The 20,193-nt window shown below is 55.1% G+C and overlaps 1 protein-coding gene across 1 annotated transcript; it reads right to left on the bottom strand.

The window, feature by feature from the left end:
* Positions 1 to 594: 594 nt before the first annotated feature.
* Positions 595 to 18,984, bottom strand: DRC7 (dynein regulatory complex subunit 7). Its single transcript, XM_019798344.2, is given in 20 exon segments — positions 595 to 878; positions 973 to 1,112; positions 1,755 to 1,949; positions 2,845 to 2,955; positions 3,040 to 3,150; positions 3,654 to 3,749; positions 3,751 to 3,870; positions 4,619 to 4,839; positions 5,966 to 6,094; positions 6,284 to 6,412; positions 7,326 to 7,398; positions 9,473 to 9,598; positions 10,666 to 10,884; positions 12,079 to 12,237; positions 14,454 to 14,648; positions 15,430 to 15,555; positions 16,572 to 16,746; positions 17,147 to 17,354; positions 17,828 to 17,869; positions 18,705 to 18,984. Coding segments are annotated over 18 exon segments (2,607 nt in total). The 5' UTR covers positions 17,335 to 17,354; positions 17,828 to 17,869; positions 18,705 to 18,984; the 3' UTR covers positions 595 to 784.
* Positions 18,985 to 20,193: the final 1,209 nt, after the last annotated feature.

The raw sequence follows: 20,193 nt of genomic DNA, 5'->3' as shown, positions 1-20,193 counted from the left end.
GTGGCATTTCATAACCCTGATGACTAATGAATTTGACACTTTCATGTGTTTATTGGCCATTTTTTTAAGCTAACACTGAGTGCTTTCTATGTGCCACTTCCGGTCCTCTCTGCTTCACCAGTCTTATTTAAGACAACAGCAGTGCCATCCCATTTCACAGATGGCTACATAGTGGCTGGTAAGAAGCAGAGCTGGGATGCTGTTTTTTGCAGTCTAATGTGGAGCCCAGGTTCCGGAGCATGCACCTTGGCCCAGCCACCCTCACTCTGTCAGCTGGGCCACCCTAGCCCCATCGTTGACATCTAAGCACTTGTTTGCAGGTGGCTGTGGGACCCTCTGCAGAGGTGGACAAAGATGTAACATTCCAACAGAGAGGAGGAGAGGAAGCACTTGAAAGGGGGCAAGGTGGGTGGGGAGGGGGGAGTCTCAGGCTATAGGTAAGGAAGGGTAAGAGAAAAAGGCTCTGCCAGAACTTGTAGAAAATGAGGTATGGGCTGCAAATGAAAAGTGTGTTTATATGCAACTGATGAATCGTTGAACGCTACATCAGAAACTAATGATGTACTATATGTTGGCTAACAGAACATAATAAAGGAAAGAAAAGTGTGTTTATTTACAGGAAAGTCCTGAGAAGCAGGAGCAGATGGGGCTGCAGGGAGGTGGTGTGGCAGTGAGGTCAGGCGCCCCAGGGGACAGTCCTGTGCTGGCTGTAGGGAGCACAGGGGCCAGCCTGTGGGGGCAGTTTCTTGCTCTGGCAGCTTTGGCCGAGGCCCCATGCCGGGTGTCAAACGAAGACTTCAAGGAACTCCACCAGGCGTGGGTCCTTGTGGAGCTTTTCCTCCAGGGCCAGGTACTTGAGCGGGGCCAGCTCCCTGTGGCTGAAATCAGACAGAGGAACAAGAGGTGAGGGCTCACGAAGCTCTGCCCCAGCGCCCCCTCCCAGGGTTCTCTCCGGCTCCCCACCCCCCTCACCGGTTAAGCCGCTGCTCCAGGATGCGCATGCGGAACACTGCCTGAGAGTAGTAACTCAGGTACCAGGCCTTGTCCTCGGCCGTCAAGGTCACCTGGTTCTCCTGGTACCACTGCTGCTGCTTCTGCAGCTCCTGGGTCTCCTGGGGCGGCACAGGGAAGTTAGAGCAGGGGGTGGGGGAGGGGTGTGTGAAGAGGACTGGCACTTACCCAGGCTGCCCGCTGAAATCCCCCTGGTCCCCTGACAGCTTCAGGAGGGCTGGCCCCGCCGCCACCACCCCCAGAAGCCAGAGCTGCAGAGGCTGGGGCCACAAAATGTCTCGCGTGGGAGCCAGTGGGGAGACGTTTAGAGGGACAGTGTGTCCAGGAGGAGCAGGGCTCAAGACAGAGACAGCCTTGTGAACAAGTTTCCAGCGTTTCCAGAGCTTGTCTGCACATGAAGAGCATTATACGCCCCTGCGCTCAGCGTAGAGCATGCCGTGGAGATTAAGTGGGACGATGCATGCAAACCGCATGGTATATAGCGGAAAGAAAAGGGCCAAGGACTAGGAGTCACTGTAACGCACCCCCATCCATCCACCCCCGCATCCCCTCCACCCCTGCATCCACCTTTCCACCCAACAAGCAAGACCGAGGAAGAGCTCCGCCTTTGGGAAACTCTAAGCATCGATGATACTCATCGGCCCAATGGGCCCTCCCAAGTGTTGGAGATGGTGAGCAGACAGCCCTGTGTCCATTTTCTGGACTCGGACCCCGGGGGTGGGGGTGGGGGAACCCGGCTGCACCTTCTCGAAACGGGCCTGGATGAGGTTGGCCTTGTCGATGAGCCTCTGCTTGAAGTCGCTGAGGCACTCGTCCTTGACCTTCATGGCCTGCCAGTGTGTCAGCTTCTCGCCCGGGGGGAGCTGGGCCAGGAACGGGGCCAGGTAGTCCAGCTGGGCCTCCACCTGCCGCAGGTGCTCCTCGTGCATCACGTGCTCCTGCAGGCCGTGTTGGTGGGAGTCAGCTGGCCCGACCAGCTCTGCAGCGGCGTGTGAGGACCCAGCACGAGGCCGTAGAGTCCCGGAGCCGGGCACCTCTGGGACTGAGGCGTCAGAGGGGAGCTCTGTGCTGTCCCTCACAGCCCTGGACTCTGTCTTACGTGAACTCGCATCTCTCTGCCTGAGCCTCAGCCCATCACTCCAGCTCGGCAGATGCTTACAGTAAATGGTAATAAATGGCGGTTATAGTAACGTTACATCGAAAGCTGCTAGTAACGCCCTCCCTTTTTCACCCCTGGTCTTATGGCCTGTGTTGGCAGATGGGGGCCAGTGAGGCTGGAGATATGGGGGTCAGCAGCCATCCCCGGGAGTCTGAGAACCAGTGATCTAATGCCCTGTCCTGCCTCGCCAACCCCAAGCTATTTTTAGAAATCTCCACTTGGTGGGTATAGGGGATTTAGAAGCTGGCCTTGAAAACCCCAGCTGGGCCTTGCAGCCTGAGGGTGTAGCCCGGGTGTCCTATGCCGCAGGTGTGCGAGAACTCAGGCTGTGGCCAGAGTCCACTTGCTGGGGCTACGGGCCCAGGTCCTGACCTTGAGGGGAGCCCTAGGTGGAGGTGGGTACAGGACTTTCCTTCGGTCCCCATGCAGTAGAGGCCTCGGCTTGGCCATAACCCCCGGAGGTAGGGGAGACCTGGTCTGGATCCTGCGTGCTCTTTGGTGTTCATCATAGAAATGGCCAGCTCAGCAGCAAGGCTAACCATGATGACATCAGTAATGTCTTCCCCTATAATGGGCTTCCTGACAGAGCCCTTAATCATCCTCACCACCCTGGAGGCCTGGGGGAGGGGGGTGTCCAGGAAAAGCCAGGGCCGGAGCCAGGGAGCAAGACTCACCATGGCCTCCCGATACTCTTTGCTCTTCTCGTTGCGCTTGGTGTCATAGATGGAGATGGTCAGGGTGTGAGCCCCCTCCTCCTCCTCTCGAAGCTTCAGGATCTCCAGCACCTGAATTGGGAAGCGGGGGAGGGCATGGTTAAGACACCCTCCACCCTGGCTGCCTCCCACCTGCCCATGCTCCTGTGGGACCACCTCCAGCTCCGACTCCCAGGCCTGATGTCTGGACAACTTCTCCTCGTTCTTCAGCTTCATCATGGCCTCGTACTGGGAGAGAAGCTTCTTGGTGTGCTCCATGGGCTCCACCTGGGACGGCAACAAGCACAGTGACAAGGAGAGGCAGCAATGGCAGACTCTGGAGCCAGCCTGCTTGGTTTCAAATCTTCCACTGCCATTTTCTAGCTGTGTGACAACGTGCAACTAGCTTAACCTCTCTGGGCCTCAGTTTCTTCATCTATAAAACACGGATAATAAAAGAAGATGAACTGGGGGCCAGAGGGACTAAGGAATGTGCCAGGAGAGTGAGGGTTTAAACGAGGAAAGCCAGCCTCGCAGAGGTGGTAGGACCCTCTCCTACTCCAGTGTGGGTCCCCGGAATCTGGGGTCGGCTCTGTCCCGGACTGGGGGAAAGGGACAATAACGAGTAGTCTTGGCCTGCTGGGTGGTCTTTCTTGGTGGGAAAGGGGAAGATTTTCAGAGGAGCTGCAAGACGAGGGTCCCCAGATGGGAGCTCTTGATTTTCCCAGGGGAGGAGACGAACTTCCGGGCTGGGCCCCCCCGCCCTGCCAGCCACGCCCCCCGGGGCCCACCTCGAAGTTGATACACATGTCGGGTGTCATGATGATCTTGTTGCCCTTGCTGTCCACCTCCGTGCGCCGCAGGAATTCGCGCTTGGAGGCCGTGATGGTGGTCGTCCCGGCAGTGGTAGCGCAGCTGGGTGCGCTCCTCCGGGATCAGGAACACGCGCTCCGCCACGTCCTCATCCGCAGGCTTCTCAGGGTTGCGGGAGAACCGCTCTGTGATTTTCTGAGAGGCCGGCACATCACGGGAGGGAGGGTGGGAAAGGGGATTTCTGTGCGTGCCCCTGAGGGCGGAAGTAAAGGACACTCGGGGACGCTGGGCTCTGGGGTCTTTGGGGGAGTTGGTGTGGAGCAGCCCTTCCTAGCCAGGCAGTGGCTCCCGTGGCCCGGTGGGTTCTCGGTGCCAGGCCACCTCGCCCGGTATGGTGCTGCCTTTCTTCTTCAGCTCTCTCCACGAGAGTCTGTCTGCTCACCTCCAGAGACGGGGAGCTCACCACCTCTGCAGGCACCCTGCTTTATCACTAAACATCTCTTACTGCTAGGAAGAGCTCCTTTGGTATACAGGAGCCATTAAACACAGTTGTCAAGTCATTTGTAATGACGTGGAGGAAAAAGTGCACAATTTAACGTTAAGTGAGTGATACAGGGATTCTACCTCCACACAGACACACACACACACACACACACACACACACACACATTTCAAATAAGTTAGAAAAGGCTCCCCAAACCAAACCTAGTGACACATGGTAATATCTGAGAGACACCATTCTAAGCGCGCACTTATTAGAATAGTAAGGAAATGATACATTCTTGGCCCAGTGGCCCTTCCTGGCATCAGGCAGCCTGGGATTGTAAAACAGGACAGGGCCCTTGGGAAAGATGCGGCTTTGTTGGAGCTGTCCCCATTCCAGGGTGACCTTAGCCTGCTGGAGAGAGCGGGCCCCCTGTCCTCAGGCCCAGTGAGAGCTCACCACCATCGGCCGGGGGTTTGACTCCGCGCTGTTCAAAGCCAACTTCTTGACCCTGTCCCCGAAATCCACGTGGCGGTAGGAGAGGAAGTCGGACCGTCCCCGGTAGTACTCCGTCATTGTCTTGGGCGTCTCCTCCCGCTTTATCAGGCCGTCCACACGGGCTGTTTCGTAAAACTCCATGACGCGGTCCATCTCGGGTTGCATGGACTTGTACGCGTGCACTGCGGTGGGAGGTGGGGTCCCAGAGGTCAGCGGGGTGAGACCAGGTGCACTGGCCCCTGGCTGCAGAGCCCAACCCCAGGCCCCAGGGAAAAGGCATGTCCGTGAATGCTCATGGGTGAGCATGAGTTATGTAACCAATGCCCCACTCCTGGTGTTTTGGTTATTTCTGGTATTATAAACAACTCCGTGGTGAACATCTGCAGTATGCATTTTGAATTCGTGCCCAGTATTTGCTCAGGATGAATTCTCAGCAGTAGCACTGCTGGTCAAAAAGTGTACATGTTTTTTTAAAGATTTTATTTATTTATTTGAGAGACAGAGAGAGAGAGAGAGAGGGAGAGCACAAGCGGGGTGAGGGGCAGAGGGAGAAGCAGACTCTCCGCTGAGCAGGGAGCCTGATGTGGGGCTTGATTCTGGGACTCTGGGATCATGACCTGAGCCACCCAGGAGCCCCAAAGTATACATATTTTAAAGCTATTATTATTTTGCCCAACTGCTTTCCAGAAAAGTTGCACCAATTTGCTGTCCTACCAGCAGTGACTGGAAGCAACTGTCTACTGCTTTGCTTATGCCTGGTGGGACCATTTTTGTCATCTTTGCAACATGAGGCTTGTGAGACAGCCCCTTATTGGTTTCCTTCCTCCCTCCCTCCTTCCTTCCTTCCTTCCTTCCTTCCTTCCTTCCTTCCTTCCTTCCTTCCTTTTATTTCAACCACCGAGATGGATCATTTTTTTAGATATATATTGACACTATGTTTTTCTTTTGTGCATCCTTGGTTAAGGCTGTTGATTCTAAAGGCATGTCCTTCCTTCACTTCCCAGCCTCTTGGGCTCGTGGCCACAATCCTGCTGTCTGCATTGCCCTTGTGGGGACAGTTGTTGGTTTTGTTGCTCAGCATTCTGACCCCTTGGAAATGTGGCCCCCACTATGTGCCCAGCCCTAAACACAGAATAGGCAGGTGGCCCTGGTTTTTTACTTTCCTGGAGGGACATTTATCACATTTCCCTGGGTCTTCTGCACTTCCCCTCACCTCCCACACATCTGCTTTGTTTAGGGAGGCAGGGGAGGGTTCTGTTGCTTGTCACACCCTGGGGTCCAGCTGGACTGGCAGTGGGGTCCACTCACCACGCAGAGCCTGGGGATGGCCTGGCTTGAAGTAGTCGATAATCAGGCCTGTGCTCTTGTTGATGTGTCTTAGCTGTAGCGTGTCCTCCCGGTTCTGGAACCACTCCTTTATCTCCAAAGTCATGGTACCTGCGGGGCCCCATCGGTGCTTGCTGCAGCCAGGCAGACTCCCCCAGTCTCCGACCCCCGCTTCCCGGCACACAGAGGCCAGTCGGGCCCACACTCACACCAAGAGACTGGCAGTGACGTGCCCAAGGTCACACAGAGTGCTGGGGAACCCAGCTCTCCTGCCCCCACAGCCGGGGCTGCCCGCCTTACACTCCAAGTCCTCGTAGGCGGTGAGGCGGCACACGAGGCCATTGCTGTTGAGATACGGGGCCCACTTCTCCAGCTTCGCCCTCTTGTACTGGATCACCTTCTTCCCATTTGGGCAGCGGGTCTCAAACGCTGCAGATGCAGAGTGGGCTAGGGTCCCTCCTCCCCAGATGGGGGGGTGGTGGGAGGGCCGACCCCGCCCAGCCACTCCTCGGGTCACTGAGCTTAATTCCAGGCCCCAAGCCCGCTCCAGGGCGGCAGAAGGAAGTGGTGAGCGGGCAGCTCCTGCCCCGCAGCAGTTCTCAGGTTTGAGCCTGACCACAGGAGCCGGGCCGACCGGGCCACTCACTCACGGCCAGGCCTCTGCCCGCGCAGCTCTCTCTGCCTGCTGGAAATACCATTCCCTCCTGCCCTTACTGGGCTGACTTCGGATCCCTCAAAACTTAGCTCAGAGGGCTCTTCCTCCTCCTGGAAGCCCTTCCTGTCCACCTACTCCCAGCCCCAAGCCAGGGGGCTGGACCGGGTGCTCCTCCCCTGGTTCCCATGATGCCCTCTCCAGCCCTTCCCACTCTGTTGGAATAGCCTTTGCCCTCCCTGCGGGCCTGGGCACTCCCAGACAGCACCCTCAACAGCCAGTAGATGTTGGCGTGGAACTCCAGCGTCCCTGCCCTCCTGCTTTCTCTGCCCGCTCCTCCCTGGTCCTGACACCTCCACTCCCCTGTGCCGTCTGGGTACTATGCTGCCTGGCCTGCTCCTGGCGGGGTGGCTGAGGGAGGGAAACGACCGTGTCCTGGTCCTCCGTCCTTTGTTACGCACACTCCATCACCCAGCACAGGTTAACCAAGCCCCCTCCTGCATGCCAGACTGGTGTCGGGCCCTAGGCCACACAGCTGAGTACATGAGGCAGGAAGGAGGTGGAACAGTCACTGGTCCGACCAGGGTGCAACAGAAGGCAGGAGGGGTGGAAATGAGGGGCTGGGGCAGCTTCTGCTGGCTCCCCCTGAACTGGGCCTGGGGAAGTGGGTGAACACAAATGCTCATATACCTTCCGGGGAGATCTCAATCTGCTCCACCCAGGAGGAAGGCATGTCGAAACTCTTATCGTCATCCTCCTTGCCCTGTTGGGAGAAGTGTGGGGGATGGGGGGGGCAGGCTCTGGTCAGGGCTGGACCTTGAAGCAGAAGCTAGAGGCGGAGCCTCTGTCTTGCCCCCCACCCCCCAACCAGGGCCAAGCCACAGTGGCTTTCAGCTCCCCCAGGGGAGCCCGAGGTCACAAGCAGTTCTGACCTGGTAGAGGGGAAGAGGAGTTGGCTCAGGAGCCCTCCCAAGTAGGACAGCAATCCCCTGCCCTGCGTGCCCAAACTTCGGTCAGCCAGCGTGGGCACCAGGCACAGCCACAGGTCCTTCCTTAAGCGAGGGGCCTCTGGAGTCAGGTGGACCCAAGCCCCAGCCTCCGGGACCCAGCCCACACCAGCTAGGGGTCCTGGCCGCTCTGAGCCTGTTTCCTCACTGTTAACCAGACCCCAGGGGAGGATTAACTGATAGAACGTATATAAACCACTTGAGATACTGCCTAGCTGCTGTTTTTGTTTTTGTTTTCCTTTTTGAGCCTTAGTTTCCCCATCTGTAGAATAAGGCCTGGTTTACACAAATGGTCCTCCAGCTAGGTAACCACAGAAACTCGAAGACTGTTTCCCAATTGAAAACTGTTCCACAAACATTGCTCACATCTGGAGGCCAGCAGAGGGCGCCTGTGCCCCGAGATTTACTGCCAGGGAGGCTCTCTGGTCTCCAGAGATGAGGACCCAGTATCAAGCTCCTCATAGCAATGGTCTCATTTTATTCCCAAGCTGTCTGAAGGATATAGAACAGAGTCACTGTTCAGAGCCCAGACTTAGGAGCCAGACTGTCAGATCTCAGGCTCAAGCCCCAGCTCGGCCACTCACTGGCCGTTAGGTTACTTACCCCCCTGCGTGTAAGTCTTCCCATCTGAAAACGGGATGATGATAATCATAAACAATAACGCTACCACCCACCTCACCAGGGGGTTGTAAAGATTTGGACAAGTTAATTTAGGTTAAGCACCTGCTAATTCAGGTTAAGTGCCTACTGGCACTTAGGGCCATGGGAGTGTTACTGTGATGGGTTGAGTTGTGTCCCCCTAATCATGTCCTGACCCCCAGGACCTCAGAAGGTGACTATATTTGGAGATAGGATCTTTCAAGAGGTAGTTAAGTTAAAATGAGGTCATTAGGGTGGGCCATAATCCAGTGTGACTGGCGTCCTTGAAGAGGAGATTAAGACACACATGCAGAAAGACCACGTGAAGACACAGAGAGAGGACAGCCATCTACAAGCCAAGGAGAGGGGCCTCAGAAGAAGCCAACATGCTGACACCTTGATCTTGGACCTCCAGGCTCCAGAACTATGAGAAAATCAGTTGCTGTTGTTTAAGTCCCTCAGTGTGTGGTGCTCTGTTATGGCAACACCAGCCACCTAATACCCCTAGTCCTGTTACTGTGGATATAACTGACCCCCCACACCCCCGTTTTACACACAGATGATGAAACTGAAGCTCTCCATCGTTGGGAAATTTGCCCAAGATGTCACAGCCAAGAGCTAAGGTCTCTGGGCCCCTGACTCCCAGGCACAGGTCCTCATGGAGACCTGCCTAGAAGGGCCCCCGACCAGGAGGTGGGAGAAGGATGCTGATGCTGCGGGGGAAGCCCCAGGCCAATGAAAGTCTGATAGGACGGACAAGAAAGGCCTGGAAGCATGTGAGGGCAATCATGGGGGCTATGCAGGAAGGGCTGGAAGTGAGCCCAGGGCTTGTGGTCAAGGTCTTATCACCCCTATTGCTGGGGACATGCTCTTTACAGAAACAGGGCAACCACCGATCAAGGTGGACTGTATGTGGGCCAAGAGACCCAGTTGCAAGTCCCAGCCTTTCCCTACCACACTGGGGGGTCCTGGGCAGGTCAGTGGACCCATCTGGGTCTTAGTTTGCCCATCTATAAAATGAGAGGATGGTCCAGGCCCCTCTGCTTTGGGGAATCTATAATCGGTCTCTCTGGCCCATCCCCCCCCTCCAAAAAACACATACTTGTGATGGGGACATTGGCCATGTTGGCCTAAAGCAAGACAGGGTAGGAAGCCCCATACCCCCACCCGGCCCACGCCTCTGAGACCCACCAGGTTCTCCACATCATCATCATTCATCGTGTCGTCCTCTTCCTCGGCCACAGACAGGGGAGCCTTATCAGTCCCCAAGAGCAGGTACTCCCACCGCACGGGGTCTCCCAGGTCAAAGACCAAGTCCTGATGGGGGAAGGATCAGCTGAGCGCACCCCGCAGCCGGCATGCCCCCTCCTGTTCCACAGGATGGTGGGGAGCAGCTGTGGCCACAGTAGAGGAGGGACCGGGGCCAGGGTCTCAGAGGGGCGGCATGTCGCTCCGGCAGCCTCTGAGAGTCCACACCCATCCTCCTCCTTTCAGCAGGGAAACCAAGGCCCTCCCCATCGTCCAGACTCCCCAGGAAGAAATCCCGCTGTTGCTCTCTGTGACACTGGGCAACTCTCCGGCCTGGGACAGGCCTGGATGTGGAGGTTATCCTGCACTGTCGGGGGCGGGGGGTGGAGGGCATCCTAAAGCGTGCTTGGAGTAGGTGCAAGCCGGCAGGCTTTTACGGGACGGGGAAATGGTGGGTCTGAGCAAGGGCCGCCTCACGGCTTTCACCCGGCTGGGGAGAAGGGAACGAGGCAGACACACGAGGAATGGCACGGGCAGCCGGTGGGAATTTCTCTTCCATGGGGTGGGGCTCCCACCTGTTTTTCGTCCAGCCTACCTGAGCTCAGGCGTACAGCTCAATGAATTTCCATAAATTGGACACAGCCTGGTTCCCTGCGCCCAGACCAAGCAATAACACATTGCCCACACTCCAGAGAGCCCTCCTGTGTCGTTATGACCCTCCCCTAAATGTGTGCATGTGTTTCTAACTTGTGTTAAGTGGCACTGAGCTTTATATATATGCAGCCACAGACACACACGTGTACGTATGTGTATATGCTTATATAGATTTGTGGGAACTCGCTGAACTGTACGCTTAGGATGAGTGCCCTTTTCTGAACATATGTTGCACTTCAATATTGTTTTTTAAAAAATCATTCATACAAATTAACAATCCACATTTTATAAGGAAACACACATCAAAAGAGAGACACTAACCATATTAGAATGGTTATGTATGGACAAAGGAGTGGGCTATGGGCACTCAGCTCTGGGGAAAGTCTGGAACGCTGGGGCAGCCAGCTCACCGCACAGGTCACCCCCAACCCACCCCCACCCCAGGACTGCCTGTCATGCCTGCCCCGCCCCGGGCCCAGTACCTTGCAACCGTTCCAACAGTCCTGCATGTTGACCCAATAGTTCTTATGGTTCCAGAGGCTCTCGATGCCCAGGAAGTGGTCATCCTGGGTGCTGTAGCTGCGTGCCGTGAATGGGTCAATGTAAAAGTTCTCAGGCACCTCACGCTTCCCCGACAGCACCAAGACCCAGGAGTGGACCCGTAGGCCATGCAGGGGGTCAGTCTTTGCTTTCTCTACCTCCTGCACAGGAAAGGTGGGTGAGCATGGGCCGATGGGTAGGAAGGGGGGTGTCAGGGGCCCAACATCTCCCCAGGGCTGGGGAACCAGCAGGAGAGCTGAGCTCTGGTCCAGAATGCAGCTTTGGCTGGCTGCATAACCTTGAGGACATCACCCCACTTCTGAACCTGTTTCTTACAGATCCAATAGGAGAGTCTGAGTTTATCTGTAGTTTACAAACCGGGCCCTTTGGAGCCCTAGGGTGCCTGGCATTTACTGGCTTTCTGCGTTGTGGTTCTGGGTGAGATTTTATCCAAAGGAAGGTAGGGGCACTGTGTGGCTTCCTTGTCTGCTTCCCTCTGGAAGAAGGGTGACTGTGTCATGTTCATTGCTGCATCCACAGAGCCTGGACGAGAGGAGACCCTCAGCAAATACTATATGGAAGGAAAAGAAGGGGAGGGAGGGAGGAAAAGAGTGGGAGTAGGGGAGAGATGAGAGTATGGATGGATGAAAGGAGAGCTGGGAGGATGGATGGGAGGATGCATGGGAGGATAAGAGCAAGGAGGACGGATGGGGAGTGTTTGCAGGTAGGTCTTTAGGGAAAGAATCTGGAACCAGGAGAGTATCAGAGCGCAGCATAGAATGAATGGGTGGCCTCAGGCAGCAGAGCTCTCTGATATTAGAAATTCATCGCAGGGGGCGCCTGGGTGGCACAGCGTTAAGCATCTGCCTTCGGCTCAGGGCGTGATCCCGGCGTTGTAGGATTGAGCCCCACGTCAGGCTCCTCTGCTACGAGCCTGCTTCTTCCTCTTCCACTCCCCCTGCTTGTGTTCCCTCTCTCACTGGCTGTCTCTATCTCTGTCAAGTAAATAAATAAAATATTAAAAAAAAAATCCATTGCAGAAGCTGGCTCACCACCAGTGAGCGATTCCCACGTCACTCCCCCTGCTTGTGTTCCCTCTCTCACTGGCTGTCTCTATCTCTGTCAAGTAAATAAATAAAATATTTTTTTAAAAAAAGAAATCCATTGCAGAAGCTGGCTCACCACCAGTGAGCGATTCCCACGTCGCTGGGCAGAGGTGGGGGATGTCAGGGCACAGAGGAGGGGATTTGAACCTGGGGCCCATGAACACATCCCCTCCCCGACCTGTGTCAGCTCTCAGTCCCTAGCAGCCTCTCCTGGAGGGCGGAGCACAGGGGCTGGGGATGCGGACCCACCAGGAGGCGCTGTTCCTCCTCCTTCCTCTGCCTCTCCTCTTCCCCTTTGAGCTCCTCCTGCTTCTTCGTCTCCTGCTCCTGCTCGAACCTGCTGCTCAGGTCTCTGGGCGGTTTAATGGCGTACTTCTTAGGTGGTGCCTTTTCTTCCTCCTTGACCACCTGTCACCCAAGGAGAGAAGAAGGATCAGCCGCCCTGCATTGCCCGCCCCTCGGACCAGGAGGTCACAGCCACTCTGGAACCACACCCCCAGCCCCCACAGGCTTTCTGGCCCTAAATGCAGGTGCTTCAGCTCCTCCTTCCCTAACTTCAGGCCCTTCTGTAGAGTGGGACGACGGGAACAGTAAGAACCTTCTCCCCAGTCTTGTTCTGAGAAGCAAAGGCAGGAAAACGGCCATGTGAGGTGCCAGGCCCCGCAGAGATCAGGGGTTGCGATTTTTTTGCCATCCTTTCTCCCCCACGGCCCTTCCTGACTATGATCTGGATCTGACATAGAAAGCGGGCAAAATGTTGGGGGGTGGATTTCGCAGATTCTGTCACCGCAGGGTTCACATGCTGATTTAGAGTTTGCTGGGCTAGGAAGGAGAAGGAAGCCCGCATGCATGCGTGCATGCATGTGCGTACGAATGTGTGTTAGGTGGCAAGAACAGTGTCCGGGGTAGAACACCTCAGAGGCTGCAGATGTCACAGGGGCCTGTGACAGCGAGGAGGGGAAATGGCGAATCTCCAAAGCTTAGCGTCAGCCTGGTGGGGCCGAGGCCCCTGGGTCTCCACTGACCAGCCGGGCGGCTTCGGCCACATGGTCCCATCTCTCTGTTCATCTCTACTTACTCGTCTGTAAAATAGGCGTGATAATACCACCACGCAACGCTTTTGGGAGGAGAAACCAAGTCAATGGACATGACAGTGGTTTATAAACCCGAAAGCTCTTGGCATCTAGTGGAGATTATATCATTTTAATTATTAGTATTTTGGCAGAGGCAAGAGGTCCCTATGTGAGCTCACAGGACTGTGCGGCCAAAAGTAAGAGGCTTTTGTTCCGTTTTCCCGGGGGGAGGCAGACCTGAGGGAGCAAGACTCCCACCTGGTGACTCCCTCCACCAAAGCACCTGTGCCAGGGCCCCCCTGGGTGCCCGCCCCGGTGTGACGCAGTTGCACCCGCATCCTGCTGACGCCCTAGGCCCCTGGGTCACCGGCCCTAAGCAGCAGACACGCCCAGGGACTTAGCTCTGATCAGAGTCCTGGAGTCAGTCCAGTCCACGAACAGCATTTTGTCTGTATTGTAGCTGTTTCTCAAATGCAAAAAGATGCTTTTGATTCCTAAAATTAAATTCATTTACGAGTGTTTCTTGGGGTGCCTGGTGGCTCAGATGGTTAAGCATCTGCCTTCGGCTCAGGTCATGATCTCCAGGTCCTGGGATCGAGCCCCAGCTCAGTGGGGAGTCTGCTTCTCCCTCTCCCTCTGCCTCTCCCCCTGCTTATGAGCTCTCTTTCTCTCTCTCAAATGAATAAATAAAATCTTTTCTTAAAAAAGTGTTTCCTGTGTCCACAGCAGCCCCTGGCCATTTGGGGGCTGTCAGCAGAGAGAAAACCAGGACCACCACCTGCTGGAGGGTTGGCGATAATTTTAAATTTAAATTTAAAAAGGGGCCCTTATACGCAAGTAATGAATCATGGAACTTTACATCAAAAACTAGGGATGTACTGTATGGTGACTAACATAATATAATAAAAAATTATTATAAAAAAATAAAAACAAAAAATAAAAAAATAAATAAAAAGGGGCCTTTTGGGGGGGGCGCCTGGGAGGGTTAAGCCTCCGAATCTTGTTTTTGGCCCAGATCATGATCTCAGGGTCCTGATCAAGCCTCACATCAGGCTCTGTGTTCAGTGGGTAGTCCGTTTGGGACTCTCTCTCCCTCTGCCCTTCCCCCCCCCAATAAATAAATAAAATCTATTTTAAAAGGGGGGCCTTTTGAATTGAGGGGGTGGAGGGAAAAATGAGCAAACAATAACTTCTGTGCTTTAGTCTGGTTTTACATTACATGAAGGCGGCTGGGTGAATTTAATCACGCGTGACCGGTAAACCTGGGGGAGACTGAGGTAAGACAGAAACCCTGCAGCAGTCACAGAGTTGACCCCGTGCGGAACAGTAGCTGAAAGTGAGTTTTGACAAGGGAAGAGGGGACAGCGGTTTGGAGAACGGGGCTGTGTGTTCTAGGTGCCAGGGACAGACCCAGCGCGGCTGAAATGAACTGCGGGGCGGTTGGCCGGGGTGGGCCGGGAGTGGCTGGGAGGGGCCGGGAGGCGCGGAGGCGCACCGCGTTAGGAAGAGCGCATCTTGCGGGATGCCCAGGGCGGCACGAACCCCTGGTACCTCCTTGTGCTTCACGGTGAGCGGGCACACATCCCGCATCAGGTCCATGTGGCACAGGTCCTGCGAGCCGTAGCCGTTGACGCAGTAGGCGTCGTAGCCGGCGCCGATGAGCATGGAGCAGAGCAGCGTGCTGAAGTCGAAGCAGTTCCCCTTCTGGTGCTTGAGCACCGTGGTGGAGGAGTACAGGTGCGAGGGCTGGCCGCAGAGGGCTGGTCAGCACAGCCGGCCCCTCGGCCCTCCACCCGTCCTCCCGACCTGTCCTCCCTACCGGCTAGCAGCTGGGCCAGTGAGCAGGCTGGATCCCCCCACCCCCACTCGGGCTTCCCTGCTGTCAGGTTGGAGAGCGTGCTGAGAATGGGATGGAAGCCACGGCCAGCCCGGGTGTGTAGAAAGTGCAATCCACATTTGTCTGTAATTTTAAGTGGCTGTGGACTTCCTGATGGGAAAGATCCTCTGGATGATGGAAGCTTCTGGTCTAATGTTCTCTGATTGGTCATTTAATGGTTTTTATTCCAAAGTTCTCCTCACTTTTTCTTCTGATCCTTTCCTTCTCTTCCCTTTCTCGGTTCTCCACTGTGTACCTATCCCTTTCTGCCTCGCTCCCTCCATTCTCAGTTGGGAAACAGACTGAGCTGGACAGAAGTCCAAAGATGGGGCTGGGGGTCACGGGCAGCAGGGCCCTCCCCCTCTCTCTTTTCCCCATCTCCTGAAGTCTTGAAAGGAAGACTCTGAAGGCAGAGGGAGGCACAGAGGTAGGAGCCAGGAGACCAGGCTTGCTGTGTGACCTCAGGCAAATGGCCATCCCTTTCTGGGCCCATTTCCCCACCCCACCCCGGGGTGGGGGTGAGCTCTGAGGAACTCAGAGCAGATAGACTATGGGCCATGGCCTGACCTCACTGAGCCTCCTTCTCCTACCTCCCTGGCTTCCCATCCTAAGCCTCAAGGGCCTAAGCGTGCAGCGTGGGGTGGCACTTACCGGCTGGAGGGGGTCAGGCAGGGGCACCATGGAGAGGAAGTCTGAGACAAACTGGGCACAGCTGTCCCAGTTGTAGAGCTCGGGGTAGGGCATCAGCGTGGGCCGGATAGTTGTGCTGACAAACTTCTGCAAGGGGAGAGACCACAGGCCCCAGAGAGCGCATTCAACCTGGGGGAGGCCGGCGCTCCCCGGAAGCTGGAACCCTGGGTGGGGAGGGAGTGGGGAAGGCTCTCTAGGCTTCCTCTGAGGCTCCCCTCAGTGCCTCAGGAGTTGGAGAAAGGGGTCCCTCCACGCCCTTCCAGCTCAGATGTAGAATACGCGTGCACCCCACTGACAGCTGCCAGACCACTGGCAGATGGGGAAACTGAGACTCTGGGAGGCGAGCTGACGTGCTCAGGTTGACAGGCAGTAGCAGCGCTGGTCTGTCTGGCTCTCGACCACCAGCCAGTGTGGGGGAACTAGTGCTGCCAGGGCCCTTGAGGGGCTGCTGTCCCCCCGGGGCCCGTGATTGGGGTCCCAAACGGCACCTCTGGGGTCTTCCTGTCCATGTGAGGAGGGCCTGCCAGCACAGGCTCTCCCATGACTCAGCAGGGGAAATGCATGCCCAGGATTACCAGCTCAAGAGAAGCGGGGAGCAGGGATCTGTATGGGAATTACTGAGTTCACATGCTGGCAACTCATATAAATGTTAAAAATCACCATGTGGACTAAATAAAACAGTCAGTGAGTCCCTGTCATTCTATGGGCTGCTGTTTTGCAACCTTTGTGTTCATCCTCTGCCATTCCATCTACTGATGGAGAAACTGAGGCCGGGAAAGACTCAGGACATGCCTGGGTCACAGGGCTGGAAGGAAGGAGGCCAGGAGGTCCTGGTCCATTTCATCTTATTTCTCTGCCCTTCCTGGGACAGAGCTGGTGCCTGGGGTTGGACTGCACCAGTGGTCCAGCAGCCCCTTAGTTGGGCGTGGGGTCTCCAGGCCAGCACAAGCCCCCCGGGGTGATTCACATCGAGGCTGCTGGGGACCGCTGGCATTCGAGTTTATACTGTCCCCAGATATAAGCTCTGACCCAGGAGCTTTGGCTCACCTCCCTCCGCCCTCCGCTCTCCAGCCTCTGCCCTTCCCTCCAAAACCCGGCCTTACCGGCACTTCGCACTCGTTCAGCGGGTGCAGGAAGAGGGGCACGCGGTCCGGGCACAGGTGGCTGTACTGACGGGCGAAGTTGTCTGCTACCTCCAGCAAGTGTTCCTCCTTGAGCGTGTTGCTTTGGTAGGAGAGGGGGAGCTTGGAGATGTCGATAGTGTCCTTGGTAATGATCCTGTGCCCACAAGAGGGGAGGCATTAGCCCATGTGAAGCTAGGCCTGGCCCACAGGGAGCCGGCCATCTGCCCACCATAGCTGGCTCTATCCCTTCCTCGTGTAATCCTCACAACTGCCCAGAAGGGATATCATTATCATGTGCACTTTTAAATAGAGAAGGAAATGGAGGCCCAGAGAGGCTGAGTGACTTGCCCAGGATCACACAGCTCATGAGGGGCAGAGAGGGGACTCGGACCAGGCAGGTGGAAAGCAGAGCCCTCACTTGTATCTGCTTCCCTCTACATCTGGTCCTGCCTCCCAACCCTAGAGCCCCTATCCTGTCTGGCTCTTCTTTTGCCCGGCCCTGGTCTGACCCTCGCCAGGGCTGCCAGGCCCAGAGCCCCCACCCCGACACGCACGAAGGGGGCTCCGGGATGATGATCTCAATCTCTGACAGCTTCTTCTCCAGGTCTCTGAGCATCTCCTGCGTCATGGGCAGTTCCTCCCTCCGCATCTCCACAGGCCTCATCATCTTCTTGCCCCTCTCGGCTGCCTCTTCCCGCTCGGCCTCCTCCTCCTCCTCCACTTTCTCCTTCAGGACTTCCATCCTGGCACGTCTCTGGTTGTCTAGAGACAGAGTCCCCGTGGGAGGGATAGATGTACCCAGAATGGCCCACTTCTGCCACCAAGACCACCTGTGTCTCTGGGAGGTGATTTAGAGGGGGGAAGCGAGCCCCTCTTAAACTTCCCTTCCATCAAGGAGAAAGGCTTGCCTGGTGCCAGCACGTCTGTAATACTTTTCTAACCTTGGCAGATCTCCCTCTAAGACAAAGACAGAGCAGGCTGCAGGTTGAAAATTGTGGTCAGGGGGTGCCTGGGTGGCACAGCAGTTAAGCGTCTGCCTTCGGCTCAGGGCGTGATCCCGGCGTTATGGGATCGAGCCCCACATCAGGCTCTTCCGCTATGAGCCTGCTTCTTCCTCTCCCATTCCCCCTGCTTGTGTTCCCTCTCTCGCTGGCGTCTCTATCTCTGTCAAATAAATAAATAAAATCTTTAAAAAAAAATTGTGGTCAGGGCTGGAGCAGGTGGCCCAAACTTACCAATGCTGCTTTATTTATTTTCCTTATTCAACAGTATCTTCTCTTTGTGGCAAGTGATGCAAATGCGGTAGGGATTAGAGAGAAAAGGAAGGAAAGAAAGGTAATGTCACCAGACTTGGAGCCAGGCACCGAGAAGGCGAGGGCAAGCTGCCACCAGGCCCCTGGACGAGCCGCAGGTGTGTGGGGGTGACACAGCCTGTCAGGCCAAGCCCATATGGGTCCACAGGATGGAGCGCGCAGAGCATGGCTTGGTGTAGGGAGAACCCCCCCCCCACATTTGGTGACCAGAAGTGTCAGGGCTGAATTGTCCCGTGTGAGAAGTAAAGGAGACAGGACATTGGATTGAGTTTTTCCATTACAGACTCTAAGAGGCACTCACTGCTTTGGTACCCACTTTGCAGAGGAGCAAATGGAGACCTAGAGAGGTTAAGTGCAGTGCCTAAGGTCACAGAGCTAGTTAGCAGCAGATCTGGGGTCTGAGCCCATGTATTTCTGGCTCTGGAAACCACACACTTCAGGGCCTACTGACATAAGGAAGCCCTACAAGGGATGGGTGGGGGTGGAGGGGTAAGTAAAGAAGGAAGTGGAGAAAAGGCCAAGGTGTCTGTGGGCAGCAGGGGGTTACAGCTGTGACAGGCACTGAGACAGGCCAGAACCTGCCACATGTATTCCCCACTCCAGGCTGCCCTGTCCGCTACAGCCCAGTTTGGGGAGGGCAGCTCTGCCCAGAGGCCCTCCTCACGCCACAGGCCCTTTTCTGCTCCCCTCCTTGGCAGCGACCCCCCCATCCACCACACACACCCCTTCCCCAGAAAGATCAGGGCTGGAAACCCTCAAGCAGAAAAAGCCCCCTTCCCACCTCCACCCTACTTCTTACCCTGCCACCAGCTACCTCAGCTCCTCTGCTCCCTTCTCACCCCTCTGAGGACAGCCAGTGTCATCTGTTAGCCCATCTCCATGGTAACAGCTTTCCAAGTGGAGGGTGGTTCTGGGAAAGGAGGCTTCTGGGAAATGTAGTCTTCTGTCATGGTCCAGGTCTGGGCCCAGAAGACCCTCTGTGGTAGGTCCCTTAGCAAGTGACAGGCTGGAGGCAGTTTGTGCCAACTCGCAAGAGCTGATTGTTAAAATTTCAGAAATGTTTGCAAGCCAGTTGACAAACTGCCATGATTATACACTAAATTACAAAAACATAAATAAATAGATGATGTTAAAAGCAAAGGTAATTAAAACTCATCCCTTTCTAACTATTGGACTACATTTTCCTAGCATGTATGTTCTTGAAGTTGCTTATGACTACTTTCTCTGTATAATGGAAATGTTATGTAATGGCGAGCTACTTTGAATTTCTTCCCAGCTTCTCTTCAGTGTAGTCATGTCATTAACTTAAAATTGGTAAATGTTGGGGTGCCGGGGTGGCTCAGTTGGTTAGGGGTCTGGCTCTTGCTCTCAGCTCGGGTCTTGATCTCAGGGTTGTGAGTTCAAGCCCCACATTGGGCTCCACAGTAGACATAGAGCCTACTTAAAATGAAATAAATAAAATAAAATAAAATAAAATAAAATAGGCAAATGTTATAGACCAGGGCTCCCCCCCACCCCCAGTGAGCCTGTTGTTAAGCACTTACCAGGACAGCCTGGGGACCTCTGCCCTATGCATGGTCCATGTGGCCTTCATCAAGACAGATGGAAACCAGTGTGGGTCCTAGCATGTCTGCTTATCATGGTGGACGGTACCAGGCTGCCTAACTGAGTCTTGGGTTCTAGTCCAGGCTGGGCCTCTGATTTCATCTATAATTCACGAGACAGGAAAACTTATCCAGAAGGTTAGTGGCCCATGGAAATTAATTTTAATCTTTCAAATTCAAAAGAAATAAATGAATAGACTAATGATAAGTACATAATTACGAGTCCACCCCAGATTATATTCGTCTTCGTACCAATGCAGTCAAAACATATATTTTTACTTTTTTGTTATTGGAAGAAGGGGCCCATGAATGTGGTAAAGCAGCCCTGTGGGGTATGGCGGTGGGGGGGGGTGTCTGGAGAAACACTGTCCTGACAAGGTTGGTCAGTTGTTGTTATTTGGGGGAGACAGAGCAATCACCTCAATTCTCAACAATAAGCAATGATTTTAAATTCTGGCCAGAATATTACTCAGTCATGAAAAATACAGTGTGAAGGATAAATTACACCGAGGGAAAGGTCATGGGGGCAGCCTGGCCTGCAATTACTTCCAGGTACTTCGCCTAGGGCGAGGGTGAGCGAGGAGGAGGGAAAGGTAAACAGGTGGTGTGTCAGGCTGATCTCATTTATTCTGTATGTTTACTTACTCCCTTTTATCCCTACACCCAATCTCATTCTCTGACCTT

The sequence above is a fragment of the Ailuropoda melanoleuca genome, chromosome 12, assembly GCF_002007445.2.
Source record: "Ailuropoda melanoleuca isolate Jingjing chromosome 12, ASM200744v2, whole genome shotgun sequence".
Lineage (NCBI taxonomy): Eukaryota > Metazoa > Chordata > Mammalia > Carnivora > Ursidae > Ailuropoda > Ailuropoda melanoleuca.
Note: the sequence above shows the minus strand (reverse complement) of the source record. Positions and strands in the feature narration are given on the sequence as shown.